At 50.0% G+C, this 15662-nt stretch overlaps 1 protein-coding gene across 1 annotated transcript in view; it reads left to right on the forward strand.

Moving 5' to 3' along the window:
* ITGA9 (integrin subunit alpha 9) overlaps nt 1-15662 on the forward strand; it is a 354182-nt gene that overhangs the window by 23539 nt on the left and 314981 nt on the right. Inside the window, exons 2-4 of the mRNA XM_020979532.2 lie at nt 287-414; nt 669-775; nt 8026-8149. Coding sequence (XP_020835191.1) covers nt 287-414; nt 669-775; nt 8026-8149 — 359 coding nt within the window. The remainder of the gene's footprint in view (nt 1-286; nt 415-668; nt 776-8025; nt 8150-15662) is intronic.

Consider the following 15662-nt stretch of genomic DNA (forward strand, 5'->3'; position numbering starts at 1 on the left):
AAGGAGGGGGGGAACCAGGTGGCCTCTGAGGACCTTCTAGTGCCAGAACTAGGATTCTATGATCTAGACTTTATAGAGAGAGCTGTGGCTGGAACCAGAGGACCTGGGTGTAAATCTTGCCTCTGACCTTACTACTCGGCCTCAGTTTCCTCAGCTGTAAAATGAAGTGGCTAGACGAGGTGGCCTCTGCTGTCCCTGCCACCTCTAGCTCTGGTGAGCCAAGGAGACCCTGGCCACCATTCTCCTCTGTGCTGATGCATTTCTTTTCTTCTCATTTGGTGTTCAGGGTCCTCGTCGGTGCTCCGAAGGCAGATTCAAAGTACAGTACTTCTGTGAAGTCCCCTGGAGCGGTTTTTAAATGTCGAGTCCACACTAACCCAGACCGGAGGTGCACAGAACTGGACATGGTTCGAGGTGGGTCAGCTCCCCTTTGGGAGGGTGTCGGAGGTAAACCCTGCCCTCTGATTTTCTGTCCTCTGTAATTTCCTGTTTGCATGTTCACTCTCTCTCTTTTCTGTGATGTAGTTTCAATTTTTTTTTTAATGAGGAGAAATGACGGCTTTTTTTTTTTATCAGTAGAGAAAAATGATGGAAAGCTAACAAAGCCAGAGGAACCAGAGAATGATGCCCCCACCCACTGAAAACTGTGTTTTCTGTTGTCTTTCCAGGAAAGAGTCGAGGCACGTCTTGTGGAAAGACTTGTAAAGAAGACAGGGACGATGAATGGATGGGGGTCAGCCTGGCGCGGCAGCCCAAAGCTGATGGCCAAGTGCTGGTGAGCCGCTCTGCCCTCTTCCGGGTCCCAGGGTGTGGTGGGGTGGCTGGCGATCTGAAGGGCCGATGACTTTGTGTCAGATCTTACTGACTGTGTGCTGGGCGCTCGTCGCATAGGCATAGAGGAGAGCCTGCCGGACCTGGAGTTAGAAGAGGCGTTCAAATCCTGCTCCTCCCAGCCTCATTATTCTCATCTCTAAGATGAGGAGTAATAACGCTTCTCACCTCCCAGGGTTCTTGTGGGTCTCAAATGAGTTAATATGTGTGGAGGGCTTTGGATAATGGTATAAATGTCAGTGCTTACAATCAATCATTGCCTTATATTAGGTGCATACAATTTACAGGGTGGAGGAGTAGGACAATAAGACAATGGTTATTTACAGGTGCTTGAAGGATGGCCAAGCTGTACGCATACATTTACTTCATTTGGTTCTGGTAACAAACCTGTAGGTTGGTACTCGCCTATATTGTTATCTCCATTTTATAGATGGGGAAACTGAGGCTCAGAGAGGGTAGGCAGCTTGGCCACAGGGATGAATCTCAGAGGTGGGTCTCTCCTGACCCTGCATCTGGTGCCCAGACTCCTGTGCCACGGTGGGACATCGCAGAGGCATAGATGGCTCTCTCGTTATCCCTGGCTGGCTTCTTTTTATGCGTCTCCTTCGGAGCTGCCGATAGCATGACTTTTGTTGGAGACCATGCACTGGATGGGACGTTGTTAGAGGTTCCCCTAATAGAATACATCTTATTTTCTTTTCTGTCTTTGCATCCCTAGGGTCTAATGAATGCTAGTTGATGGTATGGTTGATTGCCATAGATAAGGGATTGACTTGGAGTTAGGAAGAGCTGGGTTCAGATCCCACCTCAGTTGTGTGACCCTAGGTAGGTCACTTAAACCTCTCTGTGCCTCAGTTTCCTTATCTGCAAAATGAGAGGTTGGACTTGGTGGCCAGCTCTAAATGAATAAATGAGAAAACTTTTATTAAGCACTTGTTGTATGGTGGGCGCCCGAGGCTAAGCACTGAGGCTGCAGATAAAAAAGCAAGATAAGGCCTGCCCTCGAGGTGGTCACATTCTAATAGAGGCTGTGGTGACCAGGGAGGGGCTCTCTGAGCCTGGGCTGGAGGGCACAGATCTAGGCCTCTTTTTCTTGGTCTGTTCAGTGCCTGCTCGGCACACAGCAGGTGCTTACTAAACACTTGACTCATTGAATCCTAGGGTCGAAAGATGGGCTCTAATAGGCACTTCCTGGTCTTGCAGGACTCACAGGCAGGCCAGAAGAGCAAACAGGATCATTAAAGGGCTGTTGTCGTTTGTCCTTCATTGTTGAAGTGGACAGTGACTTTAGGGGGGTGATGCCGTGACGTGCAAGTGGACTGGATTACAGTGAGGCAGGGCTGGGCAGTCACCAGCCTTGCCCTCTCCTCCAGAGCCATCTGGGTCCGGTGGCCAGGTGTAGATCAGGACGACTGGAGATGGCCCCCGTGCAGTGGGAGACCCTGGCCTTTTTGAGCTAAGGTCTTTCCTAGGTCTCAGTTTGACTGAGGCACCACCCATTCAGTGATTAAGTCTAGGTGAGGCAGAGAGACTGTCAGGGGCAAAGCCAAACATGAGGGATGAACTAACCCAGACTGGGAGGACTGTGACTGAGGGAAGGGAATCCTGGAAGCACCCGATGGCAGTTGTGATAATTTAGGCTTGATGTCTAGAAAAACTTCCTAAAAGTTAGAAGGTCACTGAAGGTCCACGGGCTCCCTCGGGGATAGGGGTTCCCTGTAGTACAGAGGGCTGCACCTGGCTTTAGGAAGACCTGAATTCAGATCCCACTTCTGACCCCACCTGTGCGACCTTTGTGGCCTCTGGGTGCCTCAGTGTCTCCACTGAGTCTAGGGCCCTATGGCCCCTTCCTTGGAGGTCTTGAATCTAAGGCTGGATAACTGTTTGTTCTGGAATGGGTCAGACAAGATGGCCCCGGAGCCCTTTTCCTCCTCTGACAGTCTGTCATTCTGCCAGGATCCATTGTAGTGAAACTCACAGAATTTCACCGCTCCCCCACCCCCAGGGATGCTGGAATTAAGTAAGCCCCTTACCAGTGATGGTGTGCTTGGCCTCAGCGTCCTCATGCTAAGAGACAGCCAGTGGTGCAGCGCAGAGAGTGCTGGGCCTGGACCTGAGTTCAAATCCAACCTCAGCCGCTTACTAGCTTTATCTCCTAAGAATCTCCAGGGCAAACCCTACTTTTCTGCCAGGCTGGTCTGCCTTCCCATTGCTCAGCAAACTTGTCCTGTGACTTTCTGCCTTTGTCCTCACTGTCCTCCTGGCCTGGAGATTTTGCAGAATCAGGGTTGAGATCCCTAGCTGTGATGTCTCAGGGGGCTGATGAGAAGTGAACAGCCGAGATGGGTTCGTATGCAGTACAGTGGGTGGGGCAGCTGTTTGGGAATGTGGCCGATGCTGGTTCTAAGGACAGAAGGATTGGTGGGCCCTGCCAGTCTGGGAAGAGTCTCGATGAAGAACAGCTCTGTACTGAAACACAAACATGGAAGCCAGTGCCCGGGGCTCCATGCCCGGCCTGGCAGGTGCCTGCTGGGCTGTGAGGGTACCTTCTGTTATGTGGATGCTCCATGGTGAGGGGGGCACTGACTTTTTCCCCACACTCAGGCTGAACGAGATGGTAAACAATCCATTGGGAACTGGTGGGAGCCTCCTCTTGGCCTTCAATGTCATCGGGGCCATCATAGCCTTTGACTCACGTTTACGAATGGCTTGGCAGGAACAATGGCATTTCTCTTAATGGATTTTTTCTCACCAGACCTGTAATTTTGTTAGTATGGAAGAGGCCTGTTCTAGGGCCCTCCCTCTGCTCCTCCTCACTCAGAGTCTCAGAGCCTTGCTCCAGGGCGCGGGAAGCCTGAGGGACTTGTCTGTAGTGCCAAAGCAGCTTGTGTCAGAAGCAGAGTTTAGGAGCATCGGACCCCAGAAGCCTTCTAGTGCCCCCCTTATGTTATAGCTGAGGCCGCATAGGTAATACGTGGCAGCCTCAGGGTTTGAAGCCGGGTGCCACGTCTTCAGGGCCCCTCCTCTGTCCACGGCACCACGCTGCTTCACTGTGTCTGCCCAGCGATGGCAAAGCTAACCCTCTTGGCTGGGCTAAAGCCACCGCACGAGTCAAGGGAGCTGTCCCTGTTGGGGGGAGCCCCCAGATCCAGCAGGGGTGAAGGTCCCAGATGGAGGCCCTTAGCCCTGCTCCTCCTCATCCTCCTGCTCTGTCCTTCCCAAGCAGCGGCAGAATCCATCTGTTTCATGGATCTGCTTTGGGATCGGGGCTCAGCCAAATGACCGGGAGAGCCTTGTGGCCTTGGAAACGGTCCCCCTGTGTAAGCAAGCATGGCCGGCGTCCTTCCTCTGCTTTTGTCCTTGGCTTTCTCGGCGACGTGTAGCTGGGCTTACACGGGTGGGTATCTCTGGTGAAGAAAGACTTCCAGTAGGTACGAACTGGTCTCTCTCCCCTGTGCCTAGCGCCGTGCTGCCCTCATGATAGCTTGCATGGAATTGGGAGGCTCCAAGTCGCTGGAAATGATTCACTTAGCTCTGAAAGTTCAGAGGAGGTGGTTGTCACGAAATGCTTCTTGTCGCTCTCCCCTTGTCAGCCTTGAAGGGAAGGCTTGTCAGGCCCCAGAAATTGGGTCAGTCCTTGCGTCTCTGAGCCAGTAACTCCCTCCCATTCTTTCTCATGTCCTCCTGTCTCCATGGCTTGGCCAAGACAGGCTGCCAGGTTCAGGAAGGCGGATGTCCTTCCTGTTCGTGTTCCTTAGGCCTCCTTTTCCACCCAAGGGGCTCCTTGGGAAAGATTAATGGACTAATTAGTGCTAGGGAGAGTAGTTTCTAGGATATTTTTTTGGGGAAAAAAAACCAAAACAAAGGGCAGGAGAGCATGAATGTGGATATTGAGATATGCTGTCTTTCCTCAGTGAAAGACACTCTGTCTTTTCTTCCCACAAGATACGTTTGGAGAAACTTTATTTTGGCTCCCCTTCCTCTAACTCTGGGTGCTGACCTGCTTGTGAGGGCTGGAGGTCATCTTAGTATTAGGATTGGACATGGGAATCTTGGCCTTCCCCACACCCCCAATTTTTATCTGTCATTTCTGAAATAAATTGCTCGTGGTACTTGAAATTAAAAATGTGATTGGTGAGCACTTCATTGTTTAGTCGTGTCTGACTCTTTGTGACCCCAATTGGGGTTTTCGTGGCAAAGATACTGGAGTGGTTTGCCATTTCCTTCTCCAGCTCATTTTTACAGATGAGGAAACTGAGGCCAACAGGGTGAAGTGACTTGTCCAGGGTCACATAGTGTCTGAGGCCAGTTTTGAACCTCTAGGCCCGACGCTCTATCCACTGCGCCACCCAGCTGCCCAATACCTAGCTGTGCTGAGTGCAGTATTTGCTTAAAAAAATGAGTAATTAAGGGCAATGGGTTCCTTCTTGTGAGTCTCAGAGTGCACAGTTGTTTGTCCTTGGTCTAGAGACAGCTTGGAGACCTGGTGATGAAGAGCTCTAGGCTCTAGTAACCAAGGACTCCCCTCCACTGTGCCCACAACCTGTCAGATGATTGATTTACTTAAGAATTGAATCATGGTGCCAGAAGTTTACAAGCCATCAAGGTGGCCAGACATAAGACATGCGACTTTGCTCGTTCAACAGGAATGGCCATTTGTCCGGCGATGTATTTCTACGGTTCCCATCGATCTTCATGGTATTTTCAGTGCTTTGATAAGCAGGCTATTTTAGCACCAAACAGTCAGAATAGGAGGAAGGAAGGCTGTTTACGATATGGCGGACAACAATGCCCTGTTTTATCCCATAAAACAACCGTGTGAATGTCAGAGGTTAGGAATGAGTAAGGAGAGCATTGGACTGCACTGCCCCGTTCAACAGAGATGTGGCCTCTAAGAAGGCAGAATACAGTCCAACCTCCTTGCTAAAATCTTAGTCAGCTAGCTTTGATTAAATGCCTTCTGCATGCTGGGCGGGCACTGTGATACAGATGCAGAAAGAAAATCTCTTCTCTCAGAGGCTTACAGTCTAATGGGGGAGAAATAAGCACCTCTATACGTAGGAATCAGTGTGGCCCAATGGTTAGAGCATACGTCAGAAAGATTGGAGTTTGAATCTGGCTCAGATGCTTCGTATCTGTGTGACCCGGGGCAAGGCACAGAACCTCTCAGACCCAGTTTCCTTATCCCTAAAATGAAGATTTATCTTGTAGGGTTCTAGTGAAGATCAGTTTTTGTCTATATACATCTGTGTGTGTATATATACACACACACACATACATATACATACCTATACATGTATACATATGTAATATATATATATATACATATATAAAACCTGATCTTCACTAGAACCCTACAAGATAAATCTTCATTTTTTATGTATATATATGTATATGTATGTATATACACATATACATACATACATGTATGAGATTTTTTATATACACATGATTTTAATATATATCATACATAAAATACTTTATAAACCTGAAAGTGCTATGTAAATGCGAGCTATTCTTATTACAAAATAAAAATATTCAAATACTCAAATAGATCTCGTCATTAGGGCGTTTCTGTCAATGTTTCCGATCGTGTCCTGCCCACGCCTGCCCACGCCTGCCCATGCTGTGTGATTTAGGTTGCGTGTGCCCTCCTGTAAATTCACCAAGGATCCTCCTCGTGTGCTGGCAGCCTTCCTTCCTTTCTCCCCTGTGGAGCTCTCTGGCTGTCCCCCTTTTCACCCCTCACTCTTGCCACGTGACCAGCCCATCTTCTCTTCCTGCTGTACAATTCCTTGATGATGTCATTTCGTTTTCCTTTTTGGGGTTCCTCTTATCCAGAGCCAGGTGGGAGCCAGCCTGATCTGGCTTACAAGAGCTGATTGTTCAATTTTCAGGGTGAGCGTTTTCACCTTGGAAATGGATAAACGCTACAAACCGGGCCTTGATTTGTTGTTTCCACTGATCGTTCAGACTTCAGAGAGTGATGGAGGAAACGCCAGTAATTCAGGTTAAACTTAAAAGTGTGCTGTGCTTACATCCCCCATCCCCCCAGAGCTGGTTGTTAAACATTTACCAGCATTCCCCTTCTCATATGAGTGGGGCCCTCAGTTGACAGGGAAGAAGAGCTAGATTGCTTTTGGGAAGCTGCAGGACTCTTTTTGCTGACCCCCGACCTTCCTCAGGTAGCCAAAACACATCTTTTCAGTACTGGCATTTTACCAATATTGGAATACAAATGCGGTCAGGGATTTACAGACATGCAGCACCTTCTGCCCCCGCTACCTCTGGCCCGAGGGCTATGGAGCAGCCCGAGTAGGCTGCGGCATAGAGCAGAATACAGCTGCGCAGGAATCATAGTGCAAGACAAGGTGGTTGGTGGGGTGGTGGTGAAAGGACACCAGCAGGTGGGGAAACTGAGGCCCGGGGCTTCTTGACACTACCTCGTGTCCTCTCTCTCTTATTTAAAGTATCAGCAATTAATGTTGAACTCATGAAACTGTCTCCTCACCGTTAGTTAATAGTTCCATGGGATGCCATATTTCTATTGTCTGTTGGTCACATTACTAGAGAAAGGGCAAGACCTTTTGGCAGAGAGCCAGGGATAATGCAGTGTGTCTGAAGCACTTGTACGTGGGGAATATTCATGAGCCAACCTTAATTATTTTGATTGATCAAATAGGCTTGGTTTGGTACTTTAAGAAAGCAAAATCTCTCCTATGTGGGTGGGTCTCCCCATCCCCCTGTGGGAGGAGGGCTTGGCCTGCCCACTGGACATTGCATGGCTGGCTAGCCATCTGCCGGTCCTGGTTGTGTCTTGTGGACGTGGCTGGCTGCCCTGCAGTGTCCTGGAAGGAGAATCTAGGTTAGTTAATGCTAGAAGAAATGTCTGTCATCTCAGACATCTCTGGGTCCTGGCAGTGCTCACCTTAAGACTGTCTCAGAGGGGTCCTGGTGATCAGTTGAGCTCAGTGTGTGTGTGTGTGTGTGTGTGTGTGTGTGTGTGTGTGTGTGTGTGTGTGTGTGTGTGTATGTGTGTATGTGTTTGGGGCAAGGTGGCCCAGAGGGCTTCTCTGCCTCATTACCTCCAACCACTAAACATCCTGGAGCACCCCTCCATTGTGCCTGAAACCCTGAGGGCAATGGGTCAGCCGCGGCCTGCTCTGAATGCTTCTGTCACTGTCCTCCCCACAGGCCTGTGCACATCGCTGGAAAAACATCTACTATGAGACAGATCACATCCTTCCCCATGGCTTCTGCTACATCATCCCGGCCAACCTCCAGTCCAAAGGCCGGACCCTGATCCCCTGCTATGAAGGTAAGGGACGATGTGTCTCTGCCTCCCGCTTCTCAGGTTTCTGCTATTCCCAGACTTGAGTCGGTGTTGCTGATGCTTGCCCTCAAATGGTCTTTGGAGAGCACCATGGTCATTTTTTTTTTGGTAATGTTTGCCCGTGTTTTTATTTTTTAAAAAATTGATGCTTTTTATTTTAGGATCTCTTTCATTTCCAAATGTATGCTTCCCCCATCTCCTCTTCAGCAAGCCATTTCTTGTGTGGGGGCATTCTAAGGGACTATATTCTTCTGGGGCCGAGGTCATTCCCAGGGTAATAAATAAGTTGGATTCCAAGAAGGCCAAAATGGAAGGCCGGCGGAGGCCAGAGATCATCTCCTCTGACTCTCTCATCTTCCAGGTCAGGATGCTGAGGCCTAGAGACAGGAAGGGCCCCAAGATCATTCCCCCAAGGGGGAGACGGGAGGAGCAGGATTCGGGAAGGATGCTTTCCCACAGACCTGGCCCAGTTCCTGGCACGTAGAAGGTGCTCAGTAGAAGCTCTCTCGATAGATGGAGGATAAAGAAGAATCTTTTGTTTCACAGATGTGCACTCAGCCTCCCTCCCCGTTCAGTGGGCCCCGTTGAACCCAAGGGGACTTTCCCAGCAGGGAAAAGAGCTGTGGTGTGGAGGGGAATTCATATCCGGACTTTGTTCTCCCTGACCTCAGTTTCCTTTTCTGTAAAATGATTGGATTCAGCAATGTCTAAGGCTCTTTGTAGCTCTCAGTCTACAATCCTCTTAGACCCTTGGACTGCTCTTTTAAAAAAAAACAACCTGACACCTAAATAGTTTTCTGGTGGTTTGCAAGAGTTAACGTGCCTCTGAGAGTGCCCAGATGGCTCCTTTGGAATGACCTGGTCACCGGGGAGAATTGGCCTGTTGTGAGCTGGCTTCTTGGGCCCAGGGTTAGTGTTTGGGTTGCTCACCTTGTTAGCCAGAGCAGCTCAGGCTGAAAGCCCCCTGAACGCCCTTCCTTTTTTCTCAGCCCAGAAACCTCTCCTGCTGTTTATTTTCTTTATTTTCTCCCCTGCCAAGGTCCCTCAGGCTTCGGGAGCAATCTGAACAGACCCTTGCACTGTCTTGCTTTGTTTCCTCCGGGAGAGGCCTTTCCTTGTGTTTCTGGTCTTCCTTCCTGGGTTTTCCAGGTTTTTCAGGCTGCTGAGGGAGAGGCCTTTACATGCCCCCGTGTCATATGTCTTCCTGTGCCTTGTGCCTCAAGGGCTCACCAGGCAGGGTGCTGGTCAGGAGGTGCTGAGAGAGAGAGATGTGGGGCCTTGTGACCCATGGAACAGGCACCATGAGAAACTGGCCGCCCTGAGCCGATCCCTGGAGGCTGGTGGCCCGTCTGGGGGAGCCTGCTCGCTTTGTCTCCCCGGGACATTGAGGTGGCCTCATCTGGTGGCAGAGAAGAAACTCACACCCATCGCAGCGGTAGCAACCCCAGTGAAGATGCTGGGAAATCAGCAAATGGATTGATCGTGGGCGTTAGAGCTCTTTAACCGGTCTGGTCAAGCAATCAGCTGAGAACCTTGGTTTCCAAGGAGTGAAACAGAGAGAGAAAGGGCGCCAGCTCGCTGTGTTCAGAGCGCCCCCCTGTGCAGGCAGGGTGTGGGAAGGCATGGAACCACCCCAAAGGGAGTGAATCCTTAAAAGGAGGCCTCTGGTCCCTTCAGTGATGGTAACTGACACAGAGTGCTGTCCAGTCTGCAGATCTCTGTCTCATTTGGACCTCCCTGGCTGCTAGGGCTGTTCCTACCCGATAGGTGGAAAAACTGAGGCTCAGAGGGGTTGAGTGATTGGCTTGGGGTCATCAAACTGGTCAACGTCCCACCTGGGATTTGGATGCGGGTCTTCTTGACTGGTCACATGGCTTTTTCACATTTGAATCGTTATCATTGAACATCATTAATCTGTGGTAGGAGTCATTCAAGGCCCATGGGTAGTGGAGATCCCTGTTTTCAGGGGAATTACAGTTGAATAATTATAATAATGATAGCTAGCATTTATATATACAGCTCTTTAAGTTTGCAAAATGCTATATATATATATATATACACACACACATTTTTATGTATGTATTAACTAAAAATTCTGTGAAATAAATGCTTTTGTTGCCCACATCTTACAGATGGGGAAACCAAGGCTGAAGGAGGTCAAGTGATTTGCTCACATAGCTAGTAGGTGTCTGAGGCAGGATTTGAACTCGAGTATTCCTGACCTAAAGTCCAGCACTCTATCTACTAGGCTACCCAGCAAAGAAAACTCAATAAAAACAAAACACCCCCACCCCAGGGAAGCCAGAAAAAGGATCTAGTTTAAATCTGGCAGAGGCTTTCAGGCCCAGCTGGTCTGACCCCTTTGCTTGATAGAAGAGGAGAAGGGAAGGGACCCACCCAGGGTCATAAGTAGCAGAGCTGAGATTTGAACCCAGATTTTCTAACTCTGTGCACTCTTTCCAGGATGTTGCTGTATCCCTAGGGTTTTTGTCGAATGATCCCCTGAAAATCTGTCTAGGAGAAGGAGCCACAGCTCATGAATGATTCCTCTGAACTGAGATAGAAAGCCCTCTTTCTCTTCCTCTCCCCTGGTTTCTGGATGTGATTATTGACTGAAATCTGGGAACCACAGAGGGCTCTGGAGAGCTGCAGTAGCCAGGGAAGTCCCTGCTGCCTCCCCATGTGGCAAGGGCAGAGGTCACGGACTCAGAGGTTTTGTAGGTTGTGGTGTGGGTGGTCTCCCAATTATGTCTGTCCTCCCCGATTTTTCTTTCCTTGGACAACGTCCCTGGTCTCAGTCCCTGCCAAGTGTCACTAGTGAGCAAGGGAAATAGGTTTGGCTTCCCTGCGCCCTGCCCCCACCTCCTGTGGCCCTCCCCTTCTCTCTCCCCCATATATTAGGGTCCCTTTATAGCAGGGGGAGGAGAACAAGGGGTGGAGGCTGCTAGTTGGACTGCTGTCACTTTGATGAATCGGGGCTCACACGGAGGCTGTGGCCTCTCAAAGATGATGAAGCAGGGATGGAGTGGCCCATTTGAAAGTGTTTTCCCATCAATTCACCAAACATCTCTTAGGCACCTGCTGGGGGTAGAGTCCACATGGCCGTGGTCAAAGGGTCAGAGGTTCTAGATCAGTATCTCAAGCCAGAAGGGACCTAGAGGCCAGCTGGAACAACCTCTCCGTTTTGTGACTGAGGAGACTGAGACCCTGGATGGTGTACTGATGACCTTGGAGGCAGGAAGCCCTGGGTTCAAGTCCTACCCTGACATGTGTGGGTTCTGTGACCCTGGGGGAAAAAAAGGGGGAGATTTGTGTAGTGTTTACTATGTGCCAGGCCCTGTTCTACGTGCTTTACAATGATTACCACATTAAGGGGAAGCTAGGTGGCACAGCGGATAGACCACCAGCCCTGAAGTCAGGAGGACCTGAGTTCAAATCCAGCCTCAGACCAAATACTTAGCACTTACTAGCTGTGTGACCCTGGACAAATCACTTAACCCCAATTGCCTAAAACAAACAAACAAACAAATTATTACCGCATTTGATCCTTATAATAACTGTGTTAGGTAGGTGCTGTTATGACCCCCATTTTACAGATGGGGAGACTGAGGTAGACAGCGGTTAAGTGACTCGTCCAATGTCACAAAGCTGAGGCATGTCCAAGGTGGGATTTGAACTCAGGTCTTCCTAACTCTAGGCCCAGTGCCCAATGCATGATCGCGGCCCCAGCTGTGAAAGTTAACTTGGCCTCTCTAGCGCAGGTGACTCTCACACTCTAAGCTACCTTGCCTACTGCAATAGCATCATAGGTCCACACTCAAGGCTCTGGGCTTGGGGTTGGGGTGACAGGGCATTGAAACCAAAACCCCACCAGTTCCTTCCCTAAAGAAGCTTCCATCCTCCTGGGGGGGAGGGGTGCAGTGTGCAGACTGTTAAGGACATGTGGAGAAGCTTGAAGAGGGAATGAGTGTTAATTACTGGGAGGTAGCCCCTAAACTAAGCTGCGCTTGGCAGGAGACTCTGGGGGCAGGCTATGCAAAGGCATGGAGGAAGTAGATGACATGTCCTGTGTGAGAAACCAGCAGTCGGCCAGTGTGAGCAGGGAACAGAGAGTGTGTGAAAAGGAACAATATGAAATAAGGCCGAGAGGCATGTGGGAGCCATGTTGTAGAGGGCTTTGAACGCAGCCTAGGAATTTTGTATTTTATCCAAAGGGAGTAGGGAGCCACGGAATGTTTTTGAGTAACTCGGCTACAGAAGATTGTGCACGTTGCAGCCATCTAAGAGCTCTGTGCGCGGTCGCTGTGTGGTCAGAGCCACGCTGTAGGATTATCAGTTTGGTGGCTGTGTCGGGGATGGGAAGGGGAGTGGATGGAAGCCGGGAGCCCAGTGAGGGTCTGAGCCTGGAAGAGCCGAGAGAAGGGAAGCGAGAGATGTTGTAGAAGGAGAACCCACAAGACATGGCCATCGCTCAGATGCCGGCAGGCCACGTGCAGGCGTCGGGTCTTCCTCCAAGTGATCTGTTCATTTTACAGGTCAGGGTCTCACTTCGGGGAAGCTCATATAGCTCTCGTCTCCTCACTGGTGGTGGCCAACGGCATCCCCGTGTTCTTGTTCTGTGGTAGAAACCCATTGACACAGCCCAGCCCAGAAAGACACTATCGTTTACTCTTCATGTGGAGAGATTCTCAGAGGCAGGAAACCGAGGGCTCGGCTGCTGTGGGCCATCTTTAACCCCCTTTTCCATGGTTAGAAGGGCTCAGTTACAGGAGGAGCCACGGTGTGGTAGGCGATAAGCCACACTGTGGGGATGGAGAACCCAGAATTCTAGTGGAGTCTAGTGGAGATCCAGGCAGGAAGCTGGAGCTCCCCTGAGGCCCTGGGCTAGTGTGGAAGGGGGTCCCTGGGAGACACAAGCAGGAGGACACGGGCAGGCACACCGGTGTCCTCCTGAAAACATGGACCTACAGCGTTGAGTAGGAATTAAGGGGGCAGAGTGTCGTCCCCTGGGGATTGCCACCAACTCAGTTATCCAACACCAGAAGGTTTGCAGGAAGCTTTGCCACTGGCATCTCCTTTGCTCCTTACAGCACCCCGGGAGGGAGATGCTGTAGCCTTCCCATTTCACAGATGAGGGAATTGAGGCAGACATCAGTTAAGTGACTTGTTCAGGGGCGCACAGCTAGGAAATGTCTGTGCCAGGATTTGAACTCACTTCTTCCTGACAACAAGTCTGACATTCTGTCCACTGTGCCACCTTGCTCTTCTGTGGGACTTTGCTTGGGAAGACTGTCTAAGGGTTAACTGTGCTTTAGGAGAACCCCACAGCACCAGTGATAACAGGAGTGCCATTGATAAAACTTGTTACGGTCAGTCAGTCGGTCAACAAGCAGCTGTTATGTGCCAGGCCCTGTGCTAGTTTCTGTGGATACAGAGAAGAGGCAAAAATAGCCCCTGCCCTCTAGCAGCTTTTCAGTCCATCCATCCATCCATCCATCCATCCATCCATCCATCCATCCACATTTACTAAGCTCCTACCATGTGCCAGGCACTGTGCTAAGTTTGCAGTCTAATGGAGGAGACAAGATATAAATAAGTAGGTGTGTACAAGATGGATTTGATGAGAGGTGATTTCCTGGGGGAAAGCACCAGCAGCTGGGGAGGGGTAGGAAAGGCCTCCTGCAGGAAGGTGGCATTGGGCCTGAGTCTTTAAGGAAACCAGGGAAGGACCAGCAGGAATGGGGGGGTGACCGAGCAGTGCAAATACATGGAGGCAGGAACACTTGGTGTAAATGATCTCCTCTGAGCCTTTTCACCCAGTATGGTAAACGCTAATCAATTAATCAGCTAGTATTTCTTGGGTGCCTCCTATGTGCCATGCACTGTGCTGGGCTCCAAGGTTACAAAGACGACCCCACCAACTTATTTATATTATCTTCTACCTCAGGGTGGTTGTGATATCATTGACCCATTGATTTAGCTCTCGAAGGGGCCTTAGAGGACATCAGGTCCAACCCCTTCATTTTACAGATGAGGAAACTGAGGCAAACAGAGGTTACATGACTCGCCCAAGGTCACACAGCTAGTAAGTGTTTGAGGCTAGATTCGAACTCCGGTCTTCCTGACTCCAGACCCAGAGCTCTGTGCGCTGTGCTAACTTGCTTGAAAAAAGTCTACCAGACCTAGATTTCTCAGAGTTTTGGCTGAAGCACGCACAGCATGCATGGCCTTGTTATCCTGGGGTTCCTTTAATCAATCAACCAATAGATCAACAGCGATCATTTCTTAGACGCCTCCTATGGCCCAGGCCCTGGGGTGGATGCTGGAGGTACAAAGACAGAGAACAAAAGTATCCCAACTCTTGAGAGTTTACTGTGCGGTCCTAGCACAGAAGCGACGGGCAGCTCACTACTTGTCTAGGAGAGTCCTTGGTATTTTCTGCAACAATGGCCCCAGGCCGCAGGTTCACCACCCTGGCCCTCCTCTGGGAGCCACGAGATCGGGGAGCAGAGTCGGAAAAGTCTGGTCTTTGTATTTCTTCAAACAATAAAAAAACCCCCTTGTGTGGAGTAATCGCAGGGCTGGCCAAGACGTATCAATCAAGCAGTCCACAAGCATTTGCTGTGTATCAGCCTGTGTGCGAGGCCCTAGGGATACCAAGATGAAAAGAACCAGCCCCTGCCCGCATGGAGCTGACTTTCTGCAGGAAGAGTGATAGAACAGAAAACACGGCACCATTTCCCAAATACTCTCTCTCTCAATCTCCTCCTGCCCTCCAGTGTGGGGGAATGCAGTTCCCTGTCCGCTTACGGTGGCTGTCCCAAATACTCATGCGAATGGCCCAATTCTAGGGACTGCCTGGGCAGCTGCATGTTAGAATTGGGTCAAAGGGCTTTTCATCCACTTTCCCTTCCAGTGTGGATGGTTCGGCCTCTGTCGCCGAAGGCCGCGTGAACTTAACGAGACTCCTGCCAACGTCGCCAGCCCACGGAATCTTGAGTCTTGTTGTCAGCGCCTGTTTCCTTCAGAGCTTTTTTCCACTTTTTGTTTCCAGTGGTTATGGAGTTCCAATTACTCATCATGGATTTGGATTTTCCACTCTCATTGTGAATTCAGAAATATTTTAAGGTTGGAAAGTTATTTTTTTTTCTTGCTGCTATTTTGTTTCCTGGTTAAACTAAAATTATGAAACCAGGAAAATATATTTTTAAAAAACCCACTGAGGTGGCTATTTCTTCAATTGTAATGAAAGTTTAAAAAACAAACAAAAAACCCAAATCTGGGAAATGAAGCCCAAGAGATGAATGATTTGGGGAAGAGAAGGTGGCGAGCTGCTCGAGCCGTCTGCCTGGGCAGCGGCAGGCCTGGACCGGCCTTGGTGGACTCGGGATCCATCGGTTTGGGCCGCCTGGTGCGTGTACTCTCTGTTACATAACGCGACTGTTTGGCAACCACCCCTTCCTCCTCCTGATTGTACTCTGGCTACACGGGGGTTAGC

The sequence above is a fragment of the Phascolarctos cinereus genome, unplaced genomic scaffold (assembly GCF_003287225.1).
Source record: "Phascolarctos cinereus isolate Bilbo 61053 unplaced genomic scaffold, phaCin_HiC Scaffold_4;HRSCAF=312, whole genome shotgun sequence".
Taxonomy (NCBI): Eukaryota; Metazoa; Chordata; class Mammalia; order Diprotodontia; family Phascolarctidae; genus Phascolarctos; species Phascolarctos cinereus.